Source organism: Drosophila miranda, assembly GCF_003369915.1.
Source record: "Drosophila miranda strain MSH22 chromosome Y unlocalized genomic scaffold, D.miranda_PacBio2.1 Contig_Y1_pilon, whole genome shotgun sequence".
NCBI classification, from domain to species: Eukaryota; Metazoa; Arthropoda; class Insecta; order Diptera; family Drosophilidae; genus Drosophila; species Drosophila miranda.
Genome location: NW_022881603.1, coordinates 49,342,720 through 49,353,786, shown reverse-complemented (window position 1 = coordinate 49,353,786; position 11,067 = coordinate 49,342,720). Strand labels below are relative to the sequence as shown.

The window sequence follows — 11,067 nt, the reverse complement described above, 5'->3', positions numbered from 1 at the left end:
TGTTGGTGTGCGATGTATTGTACAAGAGGCTGCGTGCCTTGTGTTTGAATTTTTCAATAGTTATTGAGCATGCCACTGAGCATGCAAAGAAACTCAGGGCAAGAACAAGTGGGACAATGGTAAGTGCCAAGTCCGGGGTGTCGGGAGATTAGCAGAATGTGTTTCTTCCTGTGAGCCTGTGAGGGTCACCACGGGATTCAAATACGGTATGAGCTTTTATATTATGTCTAAGCACACAAAAACACTAAAAACATGTGAGTTCTTCAGAGCAGAGTTTTTCGTTTTGTTTAGCGTCGAGTCGAGTGCTCGTAGACATGAAAACTGCTACTGCTACGCCCATCACCAGTGCCTTGAAATTCCCATTACGAAGTGAACGTCTGATCTCGAAACTGTAAAACCGGGCACACGTACACTTCTCCGGAGAGTAAAACTTGACTTGAACATAAAACTTTGAATAATAGTCGATGCGGACGAGGAAATCGGAGCAATAGTCGTCGAAACATGAGCGACAGACGAGGACTCGTCTTGGACTCAAACTCTATGGGTCTGTCCAATCCGGATACTCCCACGATCTCGGGACAGCAGATGTCTCAGCAGGCGGTACAGGTGCAGATGGCGCTGAAGGATCAGCAAAGCCAAAAGGCTCAACAGCAGGACACAGGGAATGTCGAAAATCAATCCGGTGTCTTCACGGACTACAGCAACCAAGACCACTCCAGGTGCAATGCTCGCACTGAGCCCATAGCTACGGAGTACTTTCACCGTTTGGTGGACCAACTGCCTGAGGCACACGACATGAGCGCTCAGATGAATCTGCAGCTGAACAAGACATTCCTAAAACGGCTGGACGAGATCGACGGCCTCAATTTTCCGAGCGGAGATTTAAAGGTGAGTGTCTACACAATCCACCCCAGAGGCTACCACTCAATACCAAACCCCAATCTTTGTTGGATTGCCTCCCACTCCAGCTTCGCCTGATCACTTTTCAAGAGTGGGTGGACGTCCTACTAAATGTCAACAGCGTCATGTTCACCAACTTGTCGGCAATTAAAGGGGAGGCATACGGCAAGATCATGGACCGCGTTCAGTCGGTCAGTGGGGAGCAACAGCAGACGCTGGAAGAAAACCGAAAGCTGCGCAAGGACTTATACGCAATCAAAAAGCTCCTACGGAATGCCTATCACCGGAACATTTGGGACACGGACAGCCTTTCACTGGAAACCCTGACTGTTAACCAGATTCTGGGCATAACCCACAGGCAGCGTCATCCGGACAGCGTCAGTGAAATTGTAAGATATACAGCATTTAAAAAATCAGGTTGCTTCTCTCAATCGTTGTCTACTTCCTCCATAGAGCGATAGTGAATGCGGCCGGTGAAGATAACCTGTTTAGTCTTCCGTTACTACCGATGTTGATTTTAGCTAAATTATATACATAAAATTAAGATTTACATTGTTCAGGAGCTTTTCTTGCGATAAATTTAATAATACTCATCTCATTCATTCTCCCAACTCATTCTCGTTTCAAAAACGGCGCTTATCGTTTTCGGATCCTGACCTTGTATCACGCTCGTCAATTTGTTAGATATCCTCAAATCTTGTGGCTCATAGCCATACAATACAATACATTTAGTGGTTATATTTACCATAGTGTTGATGTTCCACTGGAAGGGTAATTTTTGGTCGTCCCATCGTGTTTCATTTTCATTGGAAGGCAAAAGCATTGACAAAATAATCCGGTTCGTTCGATTTGCATGACTGTTATCTCTTGATGTCCTTACAGCATTGAGTATAGGCTTTACATTATTCGATTTACAATACTTTTCATCTTACTTAGAAAGGGTCACCACGATCGGTGATGATTGGCTTTCCCAAAAAGCTGGCTACCTGCAGGGTATCAAGGACGTGTTTAGTTTCTGTATTAAGGACAATAAGAACGAGGGGGAACTTTTTGAGTTGCTGCTGCGACCGCAACTCTACATTTATACCCGATTCATATGTAGTCAGTATGGCTACATTGAGCGACAATGTCTGCGTTCGGGAGAGACAGAAAACGTGTCCCAACATGTCGTCGGTCGTCTAGGCGCTCACTTTTTGCGATAGGCAAAGCCGACCATGAAATGTGTGTGTCAGTGAGAGACAGAACGAGAAAGAATAAGATTGTTTTTATCATTCTGACTATAATATTAATACGATCTGCGGTCTAAAAGCTCTCTTTATTGTTTTTTGTTTATATAAGTTGAAAGTATTTTCCATCGAGTCGACCAATTTTAAGGTCATTTTTCGCCCACTCCTCTGAAAGTGCTGATTTTAAGTAATTTTTAACGTTTTATAATGTTGGAAGTAAATCCATTGATCTGGCTACTCCATTTCTGACCATGTATGAGTGCATGTGTGTAAATGGATGATGCAATAATTGCGTAATAAAACACACACACCCAACTTATATGCAAATTAAATAACTGCGGTAGCGGATTGTGTTTTTAAAAAGTTTTTATTTTACTTCTAACTTCACTGATATAGATTTAAGTAGAGGGTCACAAAGGATTCCGGGCAAAGGGTTTGCGCGATCTTAACTTTTAGCTCGACTTTGCGGTGTCGCTTCTGGATCAAGACTGACTTGAACTTTCTGATCTTTGCATCGTTGATCCCTTTCGGGAATAGTTTTTCTATAAACATTTCAATTGATTTCGCCATCCCGAGTATTGGATTTCGTCATCCAAAAAGAGAACTGTAAAATGCCTAAAGTGCAGGATCTGCAGAAAGCCGGGAGTGAGATTGTTTATGAGAAGCCGGGTGTGGGCAAACATTGGTTTTCCAATTGGTTGCGGCGAGAGCCCTTGAGATTGTACATCTTAGAAATCAATTAGGCGGAGGCCCAAGATTGAAATTGTTTTCGTTTTGGAAAGCCAAAGATTGTTTACAACTCGTATAAGAGCTCAATAGAATTGGGTACGTTAACTCCCCCCATTCTTAAATGTTTCGTCCCGATACATTTTGAAGTTCTGATAGAGCTCTAATTTCTTCTGACAGTATTTGAATGTTGCTTTCCATTATTTCTTCTGACGGTATTCTTATTGATTTAATAAGTACAAATTTGGTTAATTTATAGCCGAAGTAAAATAACATTATCAATATCAAAATGATTAAGAATAATGTTGTTAATGGTAAGGCCGTATTACCTAATGTTATAAGGGGATTTAAAATATTAACATTATCAAAAGAAAATTGCTTATCATTCGATTGTATATAATCAACTAATTCAAAATCGCTATATCTATGATGCGATATATATCTTAGAATTTTACCCTTATCATTTATGTGGGTTATATTGTTTATTACAATTGTGTTGTTGAATATAAGGAGATACGATCCTAACAAAGTAGTATTGTCTACGATATTTTTGCCTGAAACTAATATGGCACCAGCCTGAATGATGTCTATTTCTTTGTTTTTTCCCCTTTTTTTAGTGCAGTTGGCTTTAAAGCCATTAAGTAAATTGGTGAAACAGGTCTTCTTTAAATTTATTTGTGCGTAATTGTTAAAAGTTTCACTTTTAAAATTATTCATTAAATAGTATTTCTCCTTACATTCACAAACTTTTTCACTTATAACTAACATTCCATCATTTTGTGAGATGGCTCTTGCATGGTAAAACTTGCAAATATCTTTAATTTGAGGATATTTTATGTAAATGATTATTAAATCAGCATTTCGAATTATTTTAACCGTTGCAATGTCCAGCAGATCAGACAGTTCAACAGGATGTTTTTCATGCTTATAAATGTCCTCTATTTCGTTATTATTTAAAATTTTTGTATTGAAAATGTTTACTTTTAAGAGGGTTATGGTATCAACTAAATTTAGTAGGTCAAAAGTTATTAATTTTAAACGATGCTTTCTCAGTATCGTTTCTTCATTGAAGATGACATTTTTTAATGAATTTGATAGCAATTCAATTTCTTTGAAAAATTTGGAATTTATTACAAATTGTTTATTATTATTTTCAGCTTATTCATTTACTTTATTTTGTATTTTCAAAAAGTCGTCATGATCAGGGCTGCCTGCTATCCATTTCCAAATGGTACCTAATTCATTTATTCCCCTTTCATTCCGTTTTGGAACTAATTCTGAAATCATTAATTTTAATAGACTTAAGTCCATTGATATTTCCCACTCATCGTCTGAATTAATTGATTTGTTGACATATTTGGATTCTATATCAATTATCTCTCTATAAAAACTCAAATTAGTAATATGGAAAAGTTCAGCGTATGTTTCATAAGTGTAAACGTCTCTGTCGTCTTTGAGCAATAGATAGTCACTATGCGTATAGTCAATTACTTCCGAAGTCGTCAATATAACAAAAGTCAGTATTAGTATATTCGCATATATTTTCTGGAAAAAAAATATTTAATAATTGATGTTATCTTTATGTATAATTCTGTTTCTATTGTTGATTATAATTTTATTCGGTCGATTTTCCTTAACTACCTGCTTTTTGTATCGGGATTGAAGTTTATTTCTTTCCCCGAATTTCTTTTCATAAACTACTTCTTCTATTTTATAATCTTTTTCTCTTCTATCTTTGTTATGTAGCTTAAGCATTTTGGTCTGAGCTTCCTTAAGTAATATTGGATTATGCTTGTGTTCTATTTTGTTATACAATATGTCATATGGCATTTGATTGGTCGTTGAATGTATCGTCAGGTTATATTTCAGTGCCGCCCTTATTATTATTTCTGAATAATCTGTTAGATTTAGTTCATCCTTGATGCACCGCGCTATTTCTGTTAGTGTGGAATGTACCCTTTCTACCTGACCATTTGAGGTGCTGTGTCTGGGATCAGCATAATAAATAGTTAAGTTACTTCTTTGTATGAATGATCTCAATTGTGCTGAAGTAAAGCTTGGTTCGTTGTCAGTCATTAAAGATGTTGCTAACGGAAAGAGGTGCAAAATTTCCATTACCTTATTTTCAATGTTTAATTTACTTTGAATTTCCTTGACCACCAAGTATTTGGAATAAGAATCTATACAAGTTATGAATGTTAGGTTTTGGGCATAGTATATGTCTAAGTGTAATTGATCTCCTTCTTTTGCTGGAATGGGAGCTTCCCCAATTGGAATTTTTACAGGGTGTCTGTGATATTTGTTTTTGTTACAGATCTCACAATTTTTTATATATTCTTTTAATTTTTTGTGCAGGTTTGGCCAATAATACAGCTTAGTTAATTGTTTGTAATTTTCGTCTAGTCCTCTATGGGCTCTGCAATGTGTTTCTTCTATAACTATAGCTTTATCTTCTGGACTTACTACATCTTGGAGGAACTTTCTCGTGAAGAGAAATTTATTTATGAAGTTTTCCTTTAGTTTTCCACTCACTCCGTATAAATAATTTCGCAAATTTTTTAATGCCCATACAATAGCTAATAATTCCTTTTTATTAGTAGCATATAATTGCTCGGTTTTACTTAAAGTTTTAGAAATAAATGTTATGGGATTCCCATCTTGCGACAAAACTGCACCTATTGCTATGTCCGATGCATCTGTGGTTAATGTGAATTTTTTATTGTAATCTGGTTGTACCAATTCAATATGTGCTATTAAACTGTCCTTTAAATTATTAAATGCTCCAATTGCTGGTTAATCCAGCTGTATTAATGTTTTCTTGGATGCCCTTCGTGAAACTTTCCCATTTACTCCACTCAGATATTTGGTTAATGGTTTGGCAATTGTAGCATAATTTCGGACAAATTTTCTGTAATACGCTGTTAGTCCTAAGAAGCTTCGTAGCTCTCTGATATTTTTAGGAATTGGATAGTTTTGTATTGTGGAGATTTTGTCTGGATCTGTTTTAATGATATTTTGGGAAACAATGAATCCCAGAAATTTGGTTTCCAATTGAAAGAATTTAGACTTTTCTAGGGAAATTTTCATGTTAGCGTTTTGCAATATCTGTATTATATGAATTAGATCTTTATAATGTTGTTCTATAGTTTTTGAAAATATTATTATGTCGTCCATATAGACGTGACAAGTTTTCCCAGCTTGTTCTCTAAGTATATCGTCCATTGACCTTTGGAAAATTCTGGGAGCGTTCGTCAATCCCATAGGCATTCTTAGAAATTCATATTTACCGTTATTTATGGAAAAAGATGTTTTTTCAATATCTGATTCCCTCATTAAAATCTGATAGAAACCTGACTTTAAATCAATGGCCGAGAAATACTTTGCCTTACCTAAATTGGCAAGGATTATCCGGTATGGTGTTTTCATTAAGTTTCTTAAAGTCTATTACTAATCTATGTTTAGGAGTTCCGTCCTCATTTACTCCCTTCTTTGGTACTACTATTACCGGTGAATTATATGGGCTTTTACTAGGTCTGATTATACCTTCATCTAACATTTTACTTATTTCGTTATTAACGAAATCGTTAACCGAATAAGCGTATGGATACTGCTTGCCATATACCGGTCTATCATGTTTAGTTTTAATCTCTCCTTTTATATCCGTTCTGAACGGTAACTGTAAATTTATATTGGCATGGTCTTCTTCGATGATAGATACCATTTTCTCTCTGAGATTTTCTAAATTGTCCTCTTTGTAGGTTATTGTGTTATACAATTTCATTTTTTTCAATTCAGAATTTGCATAATTTTGAATGTCGGATATTTCTACGACGGCGCGTTCAGGATTTTTGCATCCCAAACTTGTAAATTGTTCATTGTCGGATAATTCAACGACGGCGTGTTCAGGATTCTTTAATCCCAAACTATTCGAACTTTTAGTGTCGGATGATTCAACGACGGCGTGCTCAGGATATTTTAATCCCAAACTATTAAAACTTTGGATGTCGGATAATTCAACGACGGCGGGTTCAGGATATTTGAATCCCAACCTATTGACGGATAATTCTTCGTCGGCGTGCTCAGGATTTTTTGATCCCAAGCTATATAAACTTCCTTCTACCTTTACTGAATCACTTTTCATTTCTTTTTCTTCTTCAAAATATTTTTTTATTATATATTCCTTCAACGGAAGGATGGTTTTTCTTTCTATAAAGGTTAATTTGTTTAAAGAAAGGACCTCGTCATATATTAGTTTCTCCTCATTGTCTTTATAACTTAAAGTCCCCTTTCCTGTATCAATAACAGCTCCGATTTTCTTTAATAGGTTAAATCCTATTAGTAAATCTGCCTCCATTCCATCTATTTCATAAAACACTTGTTTTGTGTTGAAAATAGTTATATTAAGGAAATATTTAATTATTGAAAACCCATTCACTGTAGCAACTTTCTTATAAATTGATAATTCATTTTTATTTTCGTAAATTCCCTTTTTTATATAACAGGAAGTTGCTCCCGTATCTATCAAAACTTTGAATTCTCTGTTTATTTTTTTATCTACTCTTTTTAAGTAGGGCAGACCTACTTCGGGGGCTGATCTAAAAAATGGTCCTCCTCAATGTTATTTATCCGCATTGCTTTATTAGCTGGTTGTTCTGACATTTCGTTTGGCTTTCGTTTCTGCGCCTGATTTTCGTTAGACTGATTATTCGGTACTACGTTTGCCCTAAAATGCTGAGCTTGGTTATAATTGTTATTATTTCTCCTATAATAACCGTTAGTATTCTCCCGATAATTTCTATTATTATTATTTCCCCTGAATTGATTGCTGTTCTGTCGGTTCTTGATTTGTATCAATTCGTCTACATCCATTGGTTCTGGGGCCTGATTTTGTTGACTATTACCCAAGAAATAGGGTTGTCCCCATGACATGTTATTCCTCTGATGATCCCTTTTTTGGTCGAATGGTGAACTATTAGTCCTTGGTTGGCGTTGGTTGAATCTTAATGTATTGTAGTTATTATTCCCTGAATTTCTGGGGCCACTGAATTGGTAGGCAAATTGGGCCCGAATGTTATTTGATTGCAATTCCTGTACCTTTGCCAAGGCATTCGGTAAATCTGGGGGATTCAATGAAAATAGGATTTCTGCAATGCCGCCGTTTAGGCCAGTGACAAAAATGCGTAAGGCATTGTCTCTAATTTTCTTATTTGATTCTTTCGTGATTTCACTGTCCTTTCCGTGAGTCATTATTGTCTTATTTATTAACAAGGTCATTTTCTTGTTAACCTCGTTATAGAAATCTATTATTGAAAGGTTCCCTTGTCGGAGAACGCTTAACTCCTGTTCTATTATGTAAATTGGTCTCTTGTCACTGTAAACAAAGTCAAGTCGTGAAAGTATGGCATCAAAATTTAAAACTGTCCCGTGGTTGGTCAGTGCGTCATGTGCTGGTCCTGTTATTTTGTTTCTCAAAATTGTTAAGGCAATATAATATTGCTTACTTCCTTTCTTATATAACTTCACTGCAGTTTCTGCAGCTTCCCTCCATCCTACGTATTGGTTTAATCCACCATTGAAAATTGGTATGGATTCTATTACCTTTAATGTGGTGTCATCTTTTATTGTCTCGTCTATTGTTTCTGCCTGATAATCTGATACCTGATCGGATTTAGTTTCTATTTGTTGTTTTAAATCTACAATTTGCTCCTGTACTTGTGAAATTTGAAGTGCTATCAATTGTTTGACCAGATCTGCAGTGAGATCGGTCCTTGTTTGTGCGTTAATCATTTTTAGTTTTTCAAAATCTAAAGTTAGTTGATCCACCTTAAATTTTTCTTATATGTTTGTTTTTATAATCTAATATAACCTAATTGAACTTATAGGCTTTGGCTGACAGATCTTCGAACGGGTCTTCCTTCTTGATTTGGCTGACAGGTCTTCGAACGGGTCTTCCTTCTTAAATATCTTTGTTTAACTGGGTCTTCTGGGGGTCTTCCTTCTTTGGTTTAGCTGATAGTTTCACATTCTTGGTGTTTTGGTTTGGTTGGTTTTGTTTAAAAACTTTGGTTTTTTTTGGTTTTTTTGTATTTTTGAATTGTCTTGATTAGCTTTTGTATTTATTTGTATTTTGTATTGTATTTGTATTTGTATTTGTATTTGTATTGTATATTGTATTTATTTTTGCACACCCTAAGCTCCGGTTTGTTTCCTTTTTATCTCACTTTTTCTTATCTTATATCTCACAGTCACTCCGCGTTTTTATATCTGAAGGATTTATTCCATTAATTAATTGTCCTTCGGGTTTCGGCACGACGCAACACTTTTATTATTCGGTGCTTTTTATACAACGTCGCCGCACGTTGGGCGCAAATTAAATAACTGCGGTAGGGGATTGTGTTTTTAAAAAGTTTTTATTTTACTTCTAACTTCACTGATATAGATTTAAGAGGGTCACAAAGGATTCCGGGCAAAGGGTTTGCGCGATCTTAATTTTTAGCTCGACTTTGCGGTGTCGCTTCTGGATCAAGACTGACTTGAACTTTCTGATCTTTGCATCGTTGATCCCTTTCGGGAATAGTTTTTCTATAAACATTTCAATTGATTTCGCCATCCCGAGTATTGGATTTCGTTCTCCAAAGAGAGAACTGTAAAATGACTAAAGTGCAGGATTTGCAGAAAGCCGGGAGTGAGATTGTTTATGAGAAGCCGGGTGTGGGCAAACATTGGTTTTCCATTTAGGCGAGTGTCAAAGATTGGGATTGCGGCGAGAGCCCTTGAGATTGTACATCTTAGAAATCAATTAGGCGGAGGCCCAAGGTTGAAATTGTTTTCGTTTTGGAAAGCCAAAGATTGTTTACAACTCGTATAAGAGCTCAATAGAATTGGGTACGTTAACTTGCATGCAAATTAAAAAACTACAGCAGTGGATTGCGTTTTTAAAAAGTTTTTATTTAATTCTAAATGTACAGATATGGACTTAAGTTGAGGGTTACAAAGGATTCCGGACAAAGGGTTTTCGCGATCTAGTTTTAGTTTAGTTTAGTTTTAATCTCGACTTTTCGGTTTGTCTTCTGGATCAAGACTGCATTGAACTTTGATCTTTGCATCGTCAATCCCTTTCGGTAATAATATTTCTAAAAACAGCCCGATTGATTTCGCCATCCCGAATATTGGATTTCGTCCTCCAAAGATTGAGAACTATAAAATGCTCAAAGTGCAGATTTTGCAGAAAGCCGGGTGTGAGATTGTTTATCAGAAGCCAGGTGTGGGCAAAGATTGTTTTTCCATTTAGGCGAGTGTCAAAGATTGGGATTGTGGCGGGAGCCCAAGATTGAGATTGTATATCTTAAAAATCAATTGGGCGGAAGCCTAAGATTGAGCTTGTGGTGGGAGCTAAATATTGAGATTTTTTATATTTTGAAACAAGGGGGAACGTTGTGAGTTGCGGCGGAAACCTCAACTCTATATTTATACCCGATACATAGTCAGTATGGCTACATTGAGCGACAATGTGTGCGGGAGAGACAGAAAATGTGTCTGAACATGTCGTCGGGCGCTGCGTAGCCACTAAAAATTATCCGATGTGATCCAGATTCAGCAATCTCATAGATACGGTCATTCTCTATGATTGTGCGTTTTATGTTTTCTCGTATCTTCTTTATTGTGGATGCCACAGATTTTCGTTCTTTGTGTGGGCGGAAAGGGGTGGGGATAAATTTTGAGATATAAGTTTTATAGTGAGATTTAACAGGAGTGTGGATACCAAATTTGGTTACTCTAGCCTTAATAGTCTCTGAGATTTGCGGATGCCTCAGATTTTCGTCTTTTGCGGAGGCTGAAGGGGGTGTGGCGAAATTTGGACACGAAACGGTCAAGGTCCGATATCACAGGAGTGTGGATACTAAATTTGGTTGCTCTGGCTCTTATAGGTTCTGAGATCCTTGAACTCATATTTTGCAATTGGCAAAGCCGACCATGAAACCTGTGTGTTAGAGAGAGACAGAGCGAGCAAGAATGAAATTGTTTTCTTAATTCTGGCTATAATAATTATACGATCTGGTTGACATTTCACACTCTAGAACATATAGTCATCGTCTACGATTCTGCGTTTTTGGTTTTATCGTATCTTTAAAAATGTGGATGCCACAGATTTTCGTCTTTTGTGGGGGCGGAAGTGGGCGGGGCGAAGTTTTGAAATATTTTTGTAGCAGTGACA

At 36.6% G+C, this 11,067-nt stretch overlaps 1 protein-coding gene across 2 annotated transcripts in view; it reads left to right on the top strand.

Annotated features, from left to right (window-relative positions):
• Positions 1 to 349: 349 nt before the first annotated feature.
• Positions 350 to 11,067, top strand: part of LOC117190822 — a 65,032-nt gene continuing 54,314 nt past the window's right edge. The window contains exons 1-3 of one of the 2 annotated variants that reach the window (XM_033395860.1): positions 353 to 888; positions 969 to 1,289; positions 1,354 to 1,494. In XM_033395860.1, coding sequence (XP_033251751.1) covers positions 502 to 888; positions 969 to 1,289; positions 1,354 to 1,377 — 732 coding nt within the window. In that variant the 5' untranslated portion in view covers positions 353 to 501 and the 3' untranslated portion in view covers positions 1,378 to 1,494. Of the gene's footprint in view, positions 889 to 968; positions 1,290 to 1,353; positions 1,495 to 11,067 lie in introns of those variants that run through there. The other variant, XR_004473854.1, reaches the window with a different exon arrangement.